The following is a 17664-nucleotide window of genomic DNA, read 5'->3' as shown; positions in this document are numbered from 1 at the left end:
GGATGAACGAAGTCCCCAGGTATGTGATGTCGCGACTTGATTTGTCTCCTTCTAACGTCACTCCTGTTGCGGATCGAAGTCTGAAGAAGAAGGTAATGAGTACTAGGAACCTTGAATCTACGAAGGATGACTTCCGGCATCTGCTAAGTGAATCCACGATACCGTAGGTACATCAAGTAACGCAGAGCGAATGTCTATTCCCAAAGCAATAAAGAAGTCATAGTTGAAATTCTCAGAGCAGGTCTTATTCAATCCTCATGTTTCAATCAGCCTAAGGTATTTATGAGAGGCAATGTTTTACGCATTTCCTTGAATATTACCGATTAACGTGAGCCTTGAAGACTGCAGACCTGCTTATATATACGTGGGTATAACTGCATACCATGTGAAATATCAAAGTTGAACTTTAAGGGATTCTAGTTTTGTTCGGAAAATGTGATTCACTTGAGTCCTATCTATGCGCTGGCGATCCCATTTGTCCCCGCGATCAGCTACGAATATGGTTTTAATCATGTGAGTTTCATCTCTCCCTTGAAAATGGAAGTCAGAACTCGTGCGATGTCGGATTAGAAGTCCAATTCGACCGCGGCATACAGCCGACTGCGCAGGGGCCAATTGGGGGCCCTATTTACGATTATCGTAGCCAGCCCAACCCACGGTTAGAACCTCCTTTTTATACTTACGACGCAGATATTTATATAGTTTAATTAATCTCTTCGTTAATTACGGTTCGAACTAACTACTTTATAATAAGGATACTAATACTAATTAGTAATTAAACTCTATTATTATAAATCGGTAAGGTATCTCCCTATATAAAAGAGACGACCTCTTAATACCGCACGGGATAAGAAATTCGTACTAATTAACCTTATAGAAGTAAATAAAAAAGGAGGCGATTTTTAAATACCGTACGGAATTAAGTAATTATAGCCCTTTACTACTTACGAGAGGTCGACGTTTATTATGTTAAACTATATTAATTAATAGAACTGCTTAAGTAACTAGCCTTTTACCGTCGCCCCGAGTAGCTTTTTTACTAAACGACTTTTTTATAACCGGCCCGCGATTAAAAATTAACTAAGTAATAAAAGGGATTGCTAATAAGCGATAATTACCTAACTATAATTAAACTACGAAAAAGACTACTTAAAAAATATAAAATAGGGTACCGAGAGGCCGTAAAAAATAAGATTTCTAAGGTATCTAACCTTATTGCGTACGAGCGATAAGTAGGCATTTTTAATAAGTCCTTAAAATATACGATTTTATAAAAAAGAGGGCTTAACTTCGTTAACCGTACTTAACGGCCTATACGGTTCTTAACGGCCTATATAGCTCCTCTATAAGCCGCCCGGCGTCTAATTTCGACTATTCTTATAGAATACCGCCCTAGAGGAGGTAGGTTAAGGAAGGAAGCTATTTAGAAATTATAGAGAGTACGAGGCTTAGGAGGCTAGAAGTATACGGGATAGCGGAAATCGGTAACTAGTAAAGATCCTAAGACTAATTACTATATTATCTTATAGTAATATAAACGTCTACTACTATTATTATAAAAAGGAACTACTAAAACCTACCTTTTTATACTAAATAAAAAAGAGGATCTTAGTAAGTACGATAGCTAGCGACTTAAAAAGGTAATAGTAATTACTAAAAATAGTAAAAACGAGAGTAGTAATAAGACGGCGAGAAGAAGCGGGAATCTCTTAGACCTTAATAAATTCGTTAGGTAGTAAAAGTACGGATTTATTATAACCCGCGCGCGGATTAAATATATCTTTATTAAGATTAAATATACTAGTAACCGCTAATACGAGTATAAGTTAGAGCACGACCCTTAGCGAGTTAAGGTAAAGAAAAAGAGGACGAAACCCGATCTTAAATAGAATCCTAATCCCTTATAAATAGGTAAATATTAACCCGGACTATTAGGGGACGTATATATATAGAATCGCGGATTAGCCTAACGGCGAGTAAATTAACGTAGTATTAATCTATTTAACTAAGGTTTATAAGAAAAAGGGGCTATAGGGGTAACCCCTATTCTATAAGATCGTAAACGACCTTAGTTACTAGCTAAATAAATAGTTCGTAAACGTAAGCCTAGGAATTACAAAAGTAATTAATAAATTCCTTTATAAGCGAGGGGTATTACTAGTATAATTATAATTATAAGAGCTATACGAAATACTAATAGCGATAATTATAAAAGAGGAATTCGTACTATAGAACTAAGTATAGGTCGATAGAGCATATAATCGCTTTAACGAATTTAGAAAAAGGGTAAACGACCTAGATTTCCTTTTTATAATTACTAACGGAAATCTATCGTCGTAAAAGGATATACCGGGGTAAAATATAGTACTAGAAGTACGATAATTAATAATTCTGCCTATTTTAATCTATAACTCGTTACCGCTACTAATATAAAATTCGGTGCCGATTAGCTAATAAAAAAAGAGGTAAACGACCCGAAATTACTAATAATACGTAGCGACATAAGGTTCGTATATAAATACTAAAAGTTTAGTAGCAAATACGAGGTAATTTATAGACCTTAAAAAGATCTTCCTAAAAGAGAAATTATACTCTGGGGGGAAGTATAAGGTCTTATAAGAAACCCTAACGATATTTTACGATTATTATAAAAAAGTCGGAATTAGGGAATACTAGTACTATTTAGTAATTAATATCGTACTCGTAAGTAAAGCCTCTAATTATTATTACGAAGTAGTACGTAATCTCGATTAAAACGACTTTCTTAATATAATTAACGTAATCCGAAGCCGCTTCGAGACCTATAATAAGAACCTAGAGCTCCTATTTAAGCTACGAGCGATTTTTTTTATATCTATAGCTAGGATAATAGAGGGTAAATTACGAGTAAAGATCCTCGAAGAGCTTATTAATCAAATCGATAAGCTAGCGAAAACCTAGCTAAATAAGGGGATAAACGAGCGGAAAGTCGAATATCTCTATACCGTAATCTAGCGTATATTAAAAATAAAGATTACCCTATACTAAGTACTTAAAGACTACGAGACGCTCTACTCGAGGCTAAGATCTAGCTTTAATATTAAAATAAGAATACCGTACTAAACTTACCTCTAAGTATACGACGGCCCTTATTAATAATATTAAGTTAATCGAACGTATAATAAGAAAAGAAAAGAGGCTAGATATAGTAATCGCTAGTAAGGAGGCCTAGATTTATTAAATAGGTAGAGATTTAACTTCCGGGTAGGGTAATAAAAGAAGTAATATTATATTTATAAAAAAGATAGATATTAATTAAGTAACTATTCTGAGGAAGAGCGTACTAAATTGTATAAATAGTATAGAAAGTCGAGGGTAATAAATAGTAAAACTAGCCCTCGTCGGTTTAACTAATTCCTTATTATATATAAGGGCAGATCCGGGGGTACGGAACTTAGCGACGGTAGCTAAAGTAATAGCCTAAAGTATATACCCCCTATAAGAGATTCGGAAAATAAGGAAGATCTTACCCCCTATACTAACGAATTAGATTACGACGAAATTAACGATATTAACTACTCTTTTTTTACCTCGTTAGTCTTTAGAGGATATACGAGGCTAAACGAATAGAGAGTAGTAGAAGCTCTTAATAAGTAGGCTTTTATTTATAAATAGTAAGGGAAGGTCCTTTAGATAATAGATATAGAGGTAATTAAAAGGGCGAATCTAATAGGGCCGAAGCCCATTCTCTTAATAATTAAAGAGAAGACGCTATTTCTCTTAATATTTAAAAAAAAAGAACATAGTACTAAGTAAATCTAGGGGTAGCTAAAGGGGTCCTTTTTATATTACTTAGATCCCTCGAATACTAAGCTCGTATAAGTATTTTATATAAGCGAAAAGTACGGCCTAGATAATTTTTATAGGATTATCTTAGATACTAGGGTATTATAATAATTAACTAGAGGAAAAGGGTAATTCTAGGCGCTATAAAAGATCGCGCTAGTAATATTTAATATATTGACGGCGGGTATTATGAGGATTAGTTTCGGCCTAGGTAAGGAAATCGTCGCCCTAAGTATAATAAAAGTAAAGACGTACTTTAGAACGATAACTTTCTATATTTTACTTATTAATACCCTATTTCTCCTATATCTAAAAAACATAGATCGACTAGGTATTATATTCGATAATACGAGGAACAGAATCTTTAGTAATAAGTACTTCGAGGTAGTCGAACGACGATAGGGGTATATATTTATAAAGCTTATTAACGATACGAAGTCGATTAATTACTTAACGGAAAGTGAGCTTAGAAAACTATACTAGAGATTCGGGTACCCGTTAGTTACGAGGCTATATAACCTCCTAAAGTAATTAAGTAATAATAATATCGAAATAGGGGCGCTAGAGTAGTTAATAAAAGTATATTATTAATACTAAATAAATGCGCAGAGCCTACGTAGATTTAAGTTTAAATTGCATAATAAGCTTAACTTTAACTAAGAAATAGTCGTCGATATCTTTTACTTAAATAGTTAGCTAGTATTATATATAATCGACGTAGTTATATCCTTCTAGGTAGGGCAATTCCTCCGGGATCTATAAGTAAAGATAGTAAAGGTAGCCCTGCGAAAAAGCTAGATTAATATATACTAGGGACCGCTAGATAGTATTAGAACCGACGTTAGTACTAGCTTTAAGTCGGTAGAATTTAGGGATAATACGACGGCCTATAGTATATAAATAAAAGTCGTACCCGTTAAAGCGCACTATAGTATTAGAAAGGTAAAAAGGGCACACTAGTAGTTAAAAAGGGCGTTTAGAATTATTAAAGAGGAAAATCCGGATTTTACTAACGACGAATACCTCTAAATAATACTTAAATACTATAACGATATTATAGGGCCTAACGGACTTATACTAATGCTATTAGTATTTAGAGCATATCTAAGAACGACCTTAGCCTTACTACTATTACTAAGTATAAGCTAACGAGCCCGAGTAGTTAAAAAAGTAATACGGGCACTGCGCGAGGTAAGTATAAAAAAGTAAGTTAACGAGGTAATTACTACGCATAATAGGCCTAATATAAGGGATAATTTAGATATACTACTAAATTTAGATATACGAGTATAGTACGAAATTACCTAATAGTAGACTAGGCTATATAAGTTAATTTCCGTTAATAAGCGCTCTTATATAGTCGTAAGAGATCGCGACTAGCTACTTAAAGTATTAATTATAATAGTTAGACCGTACTATATAGATCCTAACGAGGTAATTTCTAACCTATAAAAAGAAGAAGAGCTAGGGGAAACTATATAACCCGCAGTAGAGGTATAAGAAATTATCCTTAACGAAATCGTCGTAATAATACTAATAGACGACGAGGAAGAGGATATTACTAAAAGGGTACTAATACTACTAATAAGACGTTATAAAAGACTACGACGGTAAGCCCTAACGTAGTAATTTATTACTAGCGACGAGGTAATTAATACTTTTTATATAGTAAAAGAGAAAGCCGATTTCGAGCTAGCGGTTAAACTACGCAAGGAAAGCGTAATTATAATTACTAAAAAGCTATATAAGGGATTAGATCTTATCGAAGTAAATACTCTTTATAATCGAGGGGTCTATCGATTTATCCTATACGACTTAGAAAAATATATAAACCTCCGCATATTTAAATTACAAATAGTTTATAAGATTAAAGGGAAAGGAATACCTTAGCCGTACGAGAAGTCTAGATACGTAGTTTAGGGGTACGGCGACGTCGAAAAGGTAACGCTACTTATATAATCGCTTACTATATAGCGCTATAGCTAACGATTAATAATAGTACTAATAGTATCGCTATAAAAGAAAGGATACGAGATTTAGAGCCGTGATATTACCTAGGCTTATACCTAATCGGCTATAGGGCTTATAAAGAAAATCCTAGCCTATCTACCGAAGGAAATAGCTAGTAAGTACTTAAAAAGTACGATTATTAAAGTGCTTAAGCTACTATATAGGCTCGCAGAATCGGGCACCTATTAGTAAGCTACCTACTACGATTTTTATATTAATTAACTATTAATAGTTACCTCTACGTACGACCCGTGCTTATTAGTTACGGAGCATAAAAGCGACTAATTTAGGATCGTTAGAATATAAACCGACGATATATTAAGCCTATTTAATATTAACTTTATAAAAAAAGAGGATAAGGAGCTCTAAAAAGCGGGCTTCGTAGCGAAGCTAAAAGAGGTCTTTATAATAAATACCCCCCTAGTATTTAATAATAGGATTTTTATAATTAAAAAAGAAACCGTTATCTTTTAATAAAAGGGGTAGGGCGAGAAAATTAACCTCGTCGATCTAAACGTAACTAACGTTAAAAAGTAGTATAAGGCTAAGCTCGCGCGAGGGGTATATATTATAAGTATTTATTAGCCCGAGGCGACTTTTAACTATACTAAAGTAGCGCAGGCTATAGATTTAACTAAACGAGACGTCGAAGTACTTAATAAGCGGCTTAAGTAGTAATAGATAAATCTCGATCGAGGTCTCGTTTACTACCTAATCGACCTTACGATTAGTAAGCTCTACGTCTTCGTTAATAAGTTATTTATAAATAATAACGACCTCACTTCGTAATTAAAGTATATTATTATCCTAGCTAACGAGAGTATAGGCGAGAGCGAATTTACTATATATAGTAATATAATCTACTACTTATTAACTAAAAATAAGTGGGTAATAAGAAGTATATTAGTATTAGAGGTCTATAGTATAGTTAACGGCGTTAACCGCTCTTATACGATTTTAATAATACTAAGGAAGATTACTAATCGAATTAGCTTTTTACCTATTCTAACGGTTATTTATATAAATTCCTACTCGCTATACGAATACTTTATTAAATTAGGAACGACGAAAGAAAAGAGGCTTATAATCGATATTATAGCCCTTAGGTAATCGTACGAAAGGTATAAGATACTTAAGATCTATTAGATTAATAATAAAAATAACCTCGCAAACGCTTTTATAAAAGTAGTACTAAATAAGGGATTAGAGTAATTCGTAAGTAATAAAAAAGTTATTATACGAATAGAGGGATAGGTTATACGAAAAAAGTAGAGAAAAGGAGGAAAAGGAGACGACTTAGTAAACGGGCCCGAGGTCGAATTATACCTCTAACCGTAGTAGTTAAATCGATAAAAAAAAGAGAAAGTTAGTATCGGATTAGAAGTCTAATTTAACTATAGTATATAGCCGACTACGTAGGGGCTAATTAGGGGCCCTATTTACGATTATCGTAGCTAGCCTAACCTACGGTTAGAACCTCCTTTTTATATTTATAACGTAGATATTTATATAGTTTAATTAATCTCTTTGTCAACTACGGTTCGAACTAACTACCCTGTAATAGGGATACTAACATGCGAGTTCAATGCATCATCGTCATTGTCTTAGTCGAAACAAAGTTTCCCTGACTTTCCTCGTCGCTTTTTAGCAAGCAGCACATGGGGTCGTCGTTCTACCTGGTCGGATTTCCAGGGTGCCTTCTAATACGGCGAGAAATCCTCGCAAATGTAATTAGCATACGCACGTTCCAAGACGCTCAGAAATTACGAAATCCAAGTATTTTGCTGCATGTATCGATACAGTTCGAATTGGATTTCATCTGACTCACATGTGTGAAAGTACGTTGATGAGTCTATCTGTCTGCACACAATGTGCTCACAGCGTTACGACTATGATTTTCATACACATTAGTACTTCACACCTGAAGATGAGCGATGTCGCAGTCAGTCAGTCCTACAGGATGCGAGGATCTTGCAAGGGAGAGTTCAACATCAGCTCATGCAGATCAACGAAACTGAGACCTGCCTGCCTACGAGATAGCAAAGCCTTCGCTCGCTGTTTGCAAGACTGGCTTCGTCGATCAGTTTGGCGTACTGGCAACTACATGCCGCACTCCAGCTTGGCGGTCGATGACTGCAGGGAGAAGTCCTGAGTAGTTCAGTGTTGTGTTTTAGTGAAATGCAGGTGGAGAATTATGAATCCAACGGGCAACATCAATCACACACCGTTGGTCAGAACTATGTGGCTAAACTTAGGATTATGGGAGCACTAGGAATGATCAATCGAAATAAAGGTAGATCAGCGGGGGCGGCATGCTTCTGGGGCGATGAAGCCTCGGGGCAATCGGAGGCCCGAAAGCAGATTAGAACGTGGAGTCGTGCCTTGTTTAGGTTAATCAGCCCCGGCAGATAGCGCTCGTATTAATATCGAGGTTACATAACCTGCGTCATGTGCCTGGAATTCAAGTCAGAAATGAGAATGCATGCGACCCTGAATACGAGAATCTTGCCTCGATGGATTGGAGGATTCATTGTGCAGTGGTCTTGCGAGCCATCATTCCACCGAATGGTAGCTAAAGGAAGGACCATCCAGCGGATGCGTATGCTTCTAAGCCACGTATGACCGACGGCTTGAGCCGACTGAACCGCGAGGCGTATAGGCAATTACCTTAAGCGATCAAAGTGACCCGGAAGGCAGGTTGTTATGACCGCATAGGAACTTTTTGGCTGGACTATGACACATTGCTGGTTCACATCCGCACTAAGCTGCTGTCATGATGGATCATGAAATGGGGATCGAAGACAGTCACGGGGAACTTAGCGAGAGTCCAAGGTCCACCGACGCAGGGAGAGGGAATACGATGGCAACGTCACTTTCTCAATCGTTTGAGTACCCACGAGCTTGTTGTCATACCATTGATCTGTGCTCATTTATTTGATGGCCTCTAGTAATACAACCTTGACTCTTGACTGGTATAAATCCGCTCGTCCGCCGCCACTCCGGACGGTACTTCAACTCAAAACATCACGTCGTCCAATACAAGCCAATAGTTACAAACAATCACTCCCTTCTCAATTTAATTAACAACTCAAATTGTTTCCTCAAGACCTCGCGATAATGCAGATCACCCACCTCTTCCTCACAGCCCTGACTGCTGCCTCTGCCGTCTCCGGCTCACCCGTTTCGAAGCGTGAGGTTAAGTCAATGATGGCCGCGGGTGTCGCGGAATGGACCATTGAAGGTTTTACCCGCACCTGCAATGCTGAGGATACCTCTTGCGACTATAGCTTCAACATCAACACCCACATCGCAGATCCCACAGCCTGCAAATTCATAACTACCGGCGCACCTGCAAGCCGCGCTGCCTCAAACGCCAAATGTGGAGCTTTCTCTGTTACATCGGGCTGGAGCGGACAGTTCGGTCCGGATGCGGGATTCACAACCTTCTCTGTCACGGACCAGAAGCTTATTGTTTGGCCCGCCTACACCGACAAGCAGCTGGTGAACGGCCAGGCGGTAAACCCTGACCAAAGCTACGCTCCCCAGAACTTGCCTTGATCAGGTCGCCACGACATTCAATGGAATGAAACGCAGAATTTTATGCCATAGAGCATCAGAATACAGGATATGTCAATATTGTAGTAATCGATTGTCTTAATCCGTCGTATTTTGATGTTTCGAAGCTGCGGTTCGCGAGTGCATACGTGACTACCACCGCAAGTGTTCGTAGGCCTCTCTGTGCATCAGCGACCGCTGTAGACGAATAAAATTGAGTTGCTTACCAAACAATCACAATAAAAAGCAAATTGCCAATTAATAACATAGAGTTTTGGTGTTACCCATGTTCGGGCTCGCGAAGACCTATTTTAGGTACGTTGTCTTGTCAATCCTCATAAAGTATCAATATCACAAGTCTCCGCGCTGTTGCCAGTCGCATGAGCATCACCGAACGATGTCACAGAGGCTGTTAACAATTTAACAGCGATTATCATTTACTGGTTCATAGAACGTCCCAAGCGATGTGCGAAGGGCCAAGATCATCACCCGCCCACCCCCCAGTATCTGTCTTGTCTAGATATTCCAATACTGGGCTAGGCTCAGTCAATCATTAAGGTACCTTACTTTATTAAACCCCGGTGGGTGTATGCATTCGGCGGCCCCGCGTGCGGGCGTTGCGGGAGGTGGATTTAATCGATTGCGAAATTAAGTAACGAATGCTCCTGCTCCACTGCCAAAGCTCATCGATTACTCGACCTTAAAAGAGGATATTGTATCCTCTCGTGACGGAGTAGATATCCTGCTCTTCTTTATCCCTCTCACTCGTACCAGGTTCAAAATGGCTCGAGCTCGTATAAACATTATGGACGACCTTGGTTGGTCCCGTGCCAAGTCATTGATTGCCAAAAGACGCGCCAAAAGATGTGAAGTTGACACAAAACTTGGTTGTCATGTTCCAATTGGATGTCGCACCCGAGATGGTTACGCTCAGGTCAGCTTCCCAGAAGTCTGCTCTAGCTTCAAACACTAATCGTACTTCTACCATAGATATGGACAAAGAGCAATGGCAAAGCGAAAAAAGGCCTCACTGGCAGGAAAGCTTCGAGAGCGTACCTACTTCACATCGTCGCCTACGCGCAACTTCACAAGCGAAACCCAAATGATCACGTGTCACACCTATGTGACAATCCCGCTTGTTTCAATCCTACACATCTGGTCGATTAAACGGCAAGCAACAATAATAGTCGGAAAGGCTGCCCAGGTCCAATCTATTGCTCTGACCACGGTTATTTGATTGTGAATCTCTGCAACCACAACCCTCCTTGTATTCGACCTCCACGCCAGGATGTGCAATGCTGTTTGTCGCACAAGGAATTTCAGCCCTAGAGGATGCTATAGAGTGTAGATCGGGCATTGTGTTGTGCCAAATTTGAGTTTCATCACTGAACTATGAACGCTTACTTCAATGTCACTGCTCAAGGCACCTGTACATTATGTTGCAATTGCACCACAGCCTAGATGTTCATCAAGAGTATGATCATTTTAAGTGTGTGCCACTGTCGATTGACTGATGGTGACGCTTACGTAGCCACTGGCTGCTACTTTCCACTGGAATGCCAATTGTAATCTACAATATCCAAGGCGCAATCAGGTCATTACGATCGTGAGCGCGATGAGAACTTAAGGACAGTCGTAATATTGCAAGTAGGAAGTTATACTATCCTTGCCACTGGCTACAAGTCTACAAATCCTTCTCACCTGATGTGATGTTGACTAGGTAGACAACTAGACTGGAGAGAATGTCGACAAAAGTCGCTCGATAATCCTTCCAGTTAATTAATGCTCCCACTCTGAGAGCCCGCGGGGTACTTCACAACTTGATACTAGGGTCAATTAGCTGAGATTCCTTGACTTGAACTTTAGTAGCAAACATGATCCGACTAACCGACAGCGAATAGGTGCTACACGTCCCTTGTCACTTAGTAGTGGACAGATTCCAAAAATTCGATCGCAGGCTCAGCTGCAGGCTCAGCCTGCTTCTTGTAATGGACTGATTCGAGGAATGAAATTGATGGCTCGGCGTCCGCCTTGGGAGAGCGCTTGTAGTGGACAGACTCTAAAGGTTTGGTTACTATTAGTATCCCTATTACAGGGTAGTTAGTTCGAACCGTAGTTAACGAAGAGATTAATTAAACTATATGAATATCTGCGTAGGTATAAAAAGGAGGTTCTAACTATAGGTTAGGCTAGCTACGATAATCGTAAATAAGGCCCCTAATTAGCCCCTACGTAATTAGCTATATACCGCGGTCGAATTAGACTTCTAATCCGATACTAACTTTCTCTTTTTTTTATCGATTTAACCGCTGCGGTTAGAGGTATAATTCGACCTCGGGCCCGTTTACTAAGTCGTCTCTTTTTCCCCCTTTTCTCTATTCTTTTTATATAACCTATCCCTCTATTCGTACGATAACTTTTCTACTACTTACGAATTACTCTAATCCCTTATTTAGTACTACTTTTATAAAAGCGTCTACGAGGTTATTTTTATTATTAATCTAACGGATCTTAAGTATCTCGCGCCTTTCGTACGATTACCTAAGGGCTATAATATCGATTATAAGCCTCTTTTCCTTCGTCGTTCTTAATTTAACGAGGCATTCGTATAGCGAGTAAGAATCGGTATAAATAACTGTTAGAATAAGTAGAAGGCTAATTCGATCGGTAATCTTCCTTAGCGTTATTAAAATCGCGTAGGAGAGGTTAACGCCGTTAACTATATTATAAACCTCCGACGCTAGTATACTTCTCGTTACCCGCTTACTTTTAGTTAACGAGTAATAGATTATATTACTATATATAGTAAATTCGCTCTCGCCCATACTCTCGTTAGCTAGGATAATAATATACCCTAATTACGAAGTAAGGTCGTTATTATTCGTAAATAACCTATTAATAAAAACGTAGAGCTTACTAATCGTAAGGTCGATTGGGTAATAAACGAGACCTCGATCGAGATTCGTTTATTACTACTTAAGCCGCTTATTAAGTACTTCGACGTCTTATTTAGTTAGATCTATAGCCTGCGCTACCCTAGCGTAGTTAAAAGTTACTTTAAGTTAATAAATACTTATAATATATACCCCTCGCGCAAGCTTAGCCTTATATCGCTTTTTAATATCGGTTACGTTCGGGTCGACGAGGTTAATCTTCTTACCCTACCCCTTTTACTAAAAGACGACGGTTTCCCTTTTAATTATAAAAATCCCGCTATTAAATACTAGGGGGGTGTTTATTATAAGGACCTCTTTTAGCTTCGCTACGAAGCCCGCTTTTTAAAGCTCCTTATTCTCCTTCTTTATAAAGTTAATATCGGATAGGCCTAATATATCGTCGGTCTATATTCCGACGATCCTAAATTAGTCACCTTCGTACTCTACGATTAGTAAGCACGAGTCGTACGTAGAGGTAACTATTAATAATTAATTAATATAAAAATCGTAGTAAGTAGCCTACTAATAGGTACCTAATTCTGCGAGCCTATATAGTAGCTTAAGCACTTTAATAATCGTACTTTTTAAGTACTTACTAGCTATTTCCTTCGGTAGATAGGCCAGGATTTTCCTTATAAGCCCTGTGGCCGATTGGGTATATGCCTAGGTAATATTACGGCTCTAAATCTCGTATCCCTTCTTCCGTAGTAATACTATTAGTACTATTATTAATCGTTAGCTATAGCGCTATATAGTAGGTAATTATATAAGTAGCGTCGCCTTTTTAACGTCGCCGTACCCCTAAATTACGTATCTAGACTTCTCGTACGGTTAGGGTGTTCCTTTTTCTTTAATTTTACGAACTATTCGTAATTTAAATATATAGAGGTTTATATACTTTTCTAAATCGTAGAGGATAAATCGATAGACCCCTCGATCGCGCAGAGTATCTACTTCGATAAGATCTAATCCCTTATATAGCTTTTTAGTAGTTATAATTACGCCTTCCTTACGTAGTTTAACTACTAGCTCGAAATCGGCTTTCTCTTTTACTATATAAAAGGTATTAATTACCTCGTCGCTAGTAATAAATTGCCGCGTTAGTGCTTACTATTATAGTCTCCCGCGACGTATTAGTACCCTTTCGGTAATTTCCTCTTCCTCGTTATCTATTAGTACTACTACGACGATTTCGTTAAGGATGATTTCCTATGCCTCTACTGCGGGTTATATAGCTTCCCCTAGCTCTTCTTCTTTTTATAGGCTAGAAATCACCTCGATAGGATCTATATAATATAGTCTAACTACCGTAATTAATACCTCGAGTGGCTAGTCGCAATCTCTCGTAACTACGTAAGAACGCTCGTCGATAGAAATTAATTTATATAGCCTAGCCTATTATTAAGTAATTTCGTATTATACTTATATATCCGAATTTAGGGGTATATTTAAATTAACCCCTATATCGGGCCTATTGCGCGTAGTAATTACCTTATTAACTTACTTTCTTATACTTACCTTGCGCAGTGCCCGTATTACTTTTTTAACTACTTAAGCTCGCTAGCTTATATTTAGTAACGGTAGCGAGGCTAAGGTCGTTCTTAAATATACTCTAAATACTAAAAGCGTCGGTATAAGCCCGTTAGGCCCTATAGTATCGTTATAGTATTTAAATACTATCTAGAGGCATTCGTCGTTATTAGAATCGGGATTTTCCTTTTTAATAATTTTAAACGCTCTTTTTAACTACTAGTGCGCCCTTTCTACCTTTCTAATACTATAATACGCTTTAACGGGCACGACTTTTAACTATATACCGTAGGCCGTCGCATTTTCCTTAAATTCTACTAACTTAAAACTAGTACTAGCGTTAGTTCTAATACTATTTAGCGGTCCCTAGTATATATCGATCTAGCTTTTTTATAAAGCTACCCATACTATTTTTACTTATAGATCCTATAGGAATTACCCTACTTAGAATAATATAGCCTCGTCGATTATATATAGGACCGGTCGACTATTTAAGTAGAAAATATCGACGACGATCTCCTAATTAAAGTTAAGCTCATTACGTAATTTAAATTTAAATCTGCGTGGGCTCTGCGCATTTATTTAATATTAGTAATATACTTTCGTTAACTACTTTAGCGCCCCTATTTCGATATTATTATTACCTAAATACTTTAAGAAGTTATATAGCCTCGCGACTAACGGGTAGCTAAATCTCCGGTATAGTCGTCTAAGCTCACTTTCCGTTAAGTAATTAATTAACTTCGTATCGTTAGTAAGCCTTATAAACGCGTACCCCTATTATTATTCGACTATTTCGAAGTGCTTATAGTTAGAGATTCTATTCCTCGTATTATCGAATATAATACCTAGTCGATCTATATCTTTTAAATATAAGAGAAATAGGGTATTAACGGGTAGGATATAAAAAGTTATCGTTCCGAAGTACGTCTCTACTTTTACTATACCCAGGGCGACGATTTCCTCGCCTAGGCCGAAGCTAATCCTCGTAATACCTACTATTAACGTATTAAGCGTTACTAGCGCGATTTTCTATAGCGCTTAGAATTGCCCTTTTCCTCCTATTAACTATTATAATACCCTAGTATCTAGGATAATCCTATAGAAATTGTCTAGGCCGTACCTTTCGTTCGTATAGAATGCTTATACGAGCTTAGTATTCGAGTAATCTAGGTAGTATAAAAAGGACCCTTCTAGCTGCCCCTCTATATCCGTCGTCTAAGGGACCTTCCCTTACTATCCGTAAATAAAAGCCTACTTATTAAGGGCTTCTACTACCTTTTATTCGTTTAGCCTCATATATCTTCCCGAGGCTAACGGGGCGAAGAAAGAGTAGTTAATATCGTCGACTTCGTTATAATTTAATTCGTCGGTATAGGGGGTAAGATCTTCCTTATCTTCCGAATCTCCTATAGGGTACGGGTGCTTTAGGCTACTAAATTAGCTACTTTCGCTAGGTTCCGTGCCCCCGGATCTGCCCTTATATATAATAAGGAATTAGTTAAATCGATAAGGGCTAGTTTTGCTATCTACTACTCTCGATTTTTTATATTATTCGTACGATTTAGCACGCTCTTCTTTAGAGTAGTTACTTAACTAATATCTATCTTTTTTATAAATAAAACATTACTTTTTCCGTTACCCTACTCGCAAGTTAAATCTCTACCTATTTAATAAATCTAGGATTCCTTACTAATAATTGCCGTACCTAGCTTCTTTTCCTTTCTTATTATACGTTCGGTCGACCTAATGCTATTAATAAGGGCCGTCGTATGCCTAGAGGTAGGTTTAGCGCGGCATTCTTACTTTAATATTAAAGTTAGATCTTAGCCTTGAGTAGAGCGTCTCGTAGTCTTTAAGTGCTTAGTATAGAGTTATTTTCGCCTCTAGAACGCGCTAGACTGCGGTATAAAGATATCCGACTTTTTACTCGTTAGTCCCCTTATTTAGCTAGGTTTTCGCTAGCTTATTAATTCGATCGATAAGCTCTTCGAGGATTTTTACTCGCAATTTGCCCTCTATTATCCTAGCTATAGATATAAAAAAAATCGCTCGTAGCTTAGATAGGAGCTCTAGGTTCTTATTATAGGTCTTAAAGCGGCTTCGGATTGCGTTAATTATACTAAGAAAGTCGTTTCGATCGAAATTACGTACCGCTTTATAATAGTAATTAGAGGCTTTACTTACGAGTACGATATTAACTACCGAATAGTATTAGTATTCCCTAATTCCGACTTTTTCGTAATAATCGTAAAACATCGTTAGGGTTTCTTATAAGACCTTATACTTCCCCCCAGAGTACAATTTCTCTTTCGGGAAGATCTTTTTAAGGTCTATGAACTACCTCGTATTTATTACTAGATTTTTAGTATCTATATACGATCCTTGCGTCGCTACGTACTATTAGTAACTTCGGGTAGTCTGCCTCCTTTCTTACTAACTAATTAGTACCGAATTTCGTATTAGTAACGGCGACGAGCTATAGATCGAAATAGGCAGAATTATCGATTATCGTACTTTTAGTATTATATTTTGCCTCTATATATCCTTTTGCGACGATAGATTACCGTTAGTAATTATAAAAAAGAAATCTAAGTCGTTTACCCTTTTTCTAAATTCGTTAAAGCGATTATACGCCCTATTAACTTATACCTAGGTCCATATTACGAATTCCTCCTCTATAATCGTCGCTACTAGGATTTCGTAAGGTTCTCGCGATTATAATTACGCTAGTAGTACCCCTCGCCTATAGAGGAATCTATTAACCGCTTTTATAATTCTTAGGCTTACGCTTACGAACTATTTATCTAGCTAATAGCTAAGGTCGTCTGCGATCTTATAGAATAGGGGTTGCCCCTATAGCCCCTTTTTCTCGTAGACCTTAGTTAAATAGATTAATACTACGTTAATTTACTTACCATTAGGCTAATCCGCAATTCTATATATTTACGTCCCCTAATAATCTAGGTTAATATTTACCTACTTATAAAGGATTAGAATTCTATCTAGGATTGGGTTTCGTCCTTTTCTTTTTTACCCTAACTCGCTAAGGGTCGTACTCTAGCTTATACCCGTATTAGCAGTCGCTAGCGTATTTAATTTTAATAAGGATATATTTAATCCGCGCGCTAGTTATAATAAATCCGTACTTTTACTACTTAACGAATTTATCGGGATCTAGGAGATTCCCACTTCCTCTTACTATCTCGCTACTACTCTCGTTTTTACTATTTTTAGTAATTACTACTACCTTTCTAGATCGCTAGCTATCGTACTTACTAAGATCCTCTTTTTTATTTAGTATAAAAGGGTAAGTTCTAGTAGTTCCTTTTAATAATAGTAGCGGTAGACGTTTATATTACTATAGTAAGATATAGTAATTAGTCTCGGGATCTTTACTAATTACCGATTTTTCAAAATTAGTAATCTTATGCCGTAAGCTAGTATAAAAAGAAGCCCTTTAGTAGCCCTCTAAAGGATTCTTTTCTTTTCCCTTAGATCCTCGTTTTTTTAGCCTTTTTTTAAGCTAATAATAACTTTAATAAGAGGTCGTAGGACCACTTTAGGGTAGCTACCTTCTTTTTAAGTTAATCTCCGAGATCCGTAATACTCTTAACTCGATACTATTAGGACCCCTAAATCCCCTCCTCCCTCGTTAAACCGTCCCTTATATTATATTCCTAAGTAATACCCGGGGGGTAGTTAAGGGAGCTATAAGGAGGTCGTTTAGATCGCGGGCTTAAGGGCGTACTTATAAAATCCCCGTAATAATAAACTTTTCTATATACCGTAGATCTCTTAGCTTAAT

At 37.6% G+C, this 17664-nt stretch overlaps 4 protein-coding genes across 4 annotated transcripts; all 4 read left to right on the top strand.

The window, feature by feature from the left end:
- Nucleotides 1-4014: 4014 nt before the first annotated feature.
- Nucleotides 4015-4227, top strand: CLUP02_15929 (uncharacterized protein; the record flags this gene model as incomplete). Its single annotated transcript, XM_049294853.1, has 1 exon — nt 4015-4227. One exon carries the CDS (start codon nt 4015-4017, stop codon nt 4225-4227), a length of 213 nt encoding a protein of 70 aa, XP_049152000.1.
- A 4725-nt stretch (nt 4228-8952) lies between these two features.
- Nucleotides 8953-9393, top strand: CLUP02_15928 (uncharacterized protein; the record flags this gene model as incomplete). Its single annotated transcript, XM_049294852.1, has 1 exon — nt 8953-9393. One exon carries the CDS (start codon nt 8953-8955, stop codon nt 9391-9393), a length of 441 nt encoding a protein of 146 aa, XP_049151999.1.
- A 778-nt stretch (nt 9394-10171) lies between these two features.
- CLUP02_15927 (uncharacterized protein) lies at nt 10172-10627 on the top strand (the record flags this gene model as incomplete). The annotated part of the gene is made up of 3 exons (XM_049294851.1): nt 10172-10208; nt 10243-10324; nt 10381-10627. The coding sequence occupies 3 exons, from the start codon at nt 10172-10174 to the stop codon at nt 10625-10627; spliced, it is 366 nt and encodes a 121-aa protein (XP_049151998.1).
- Nucleotides 10628-10798: 171 nt separating this feature from the next.
- CLUP02_15926 (uncharacterized protein) lies at nt 10799-11122 on the top strand (the record flags this gene model as incomplete). The annotated part of the gene is made up of 3 exons (XM_049294850.1): nt 10799-10864; nt 10922-10996; nt 11111-11122. 3 exons carry the CDS (start codon nt 10799-10801, stop codon nt 11120-11122), a joined length of 153 nt encoding a protein of 50 aa, XP_049151997.1.
- Between the last annotated feature and the right edge of the window lie 6542 nt (nt 11123-17664).

This window comes from Colletotrichum lupini, chromosome 9 (assembly GCF_023278565.1).
Source record: "Colletotrichum lupini chromosome 9, complete sequence".
In the NCBI taxonomy this organism is placed as follows: Eukaryota; Fungi; Ascomycota; class Sordariomycetes; order Glomerellales; family Glomerellaceae; genus Colletotrichum; species Colletotrichum lupini.
The sequence above is the reverse complement of the archived record's forward strand: the minus strand, read 5'-3'. Positions and strand labels throughout refer to the sequence as shown.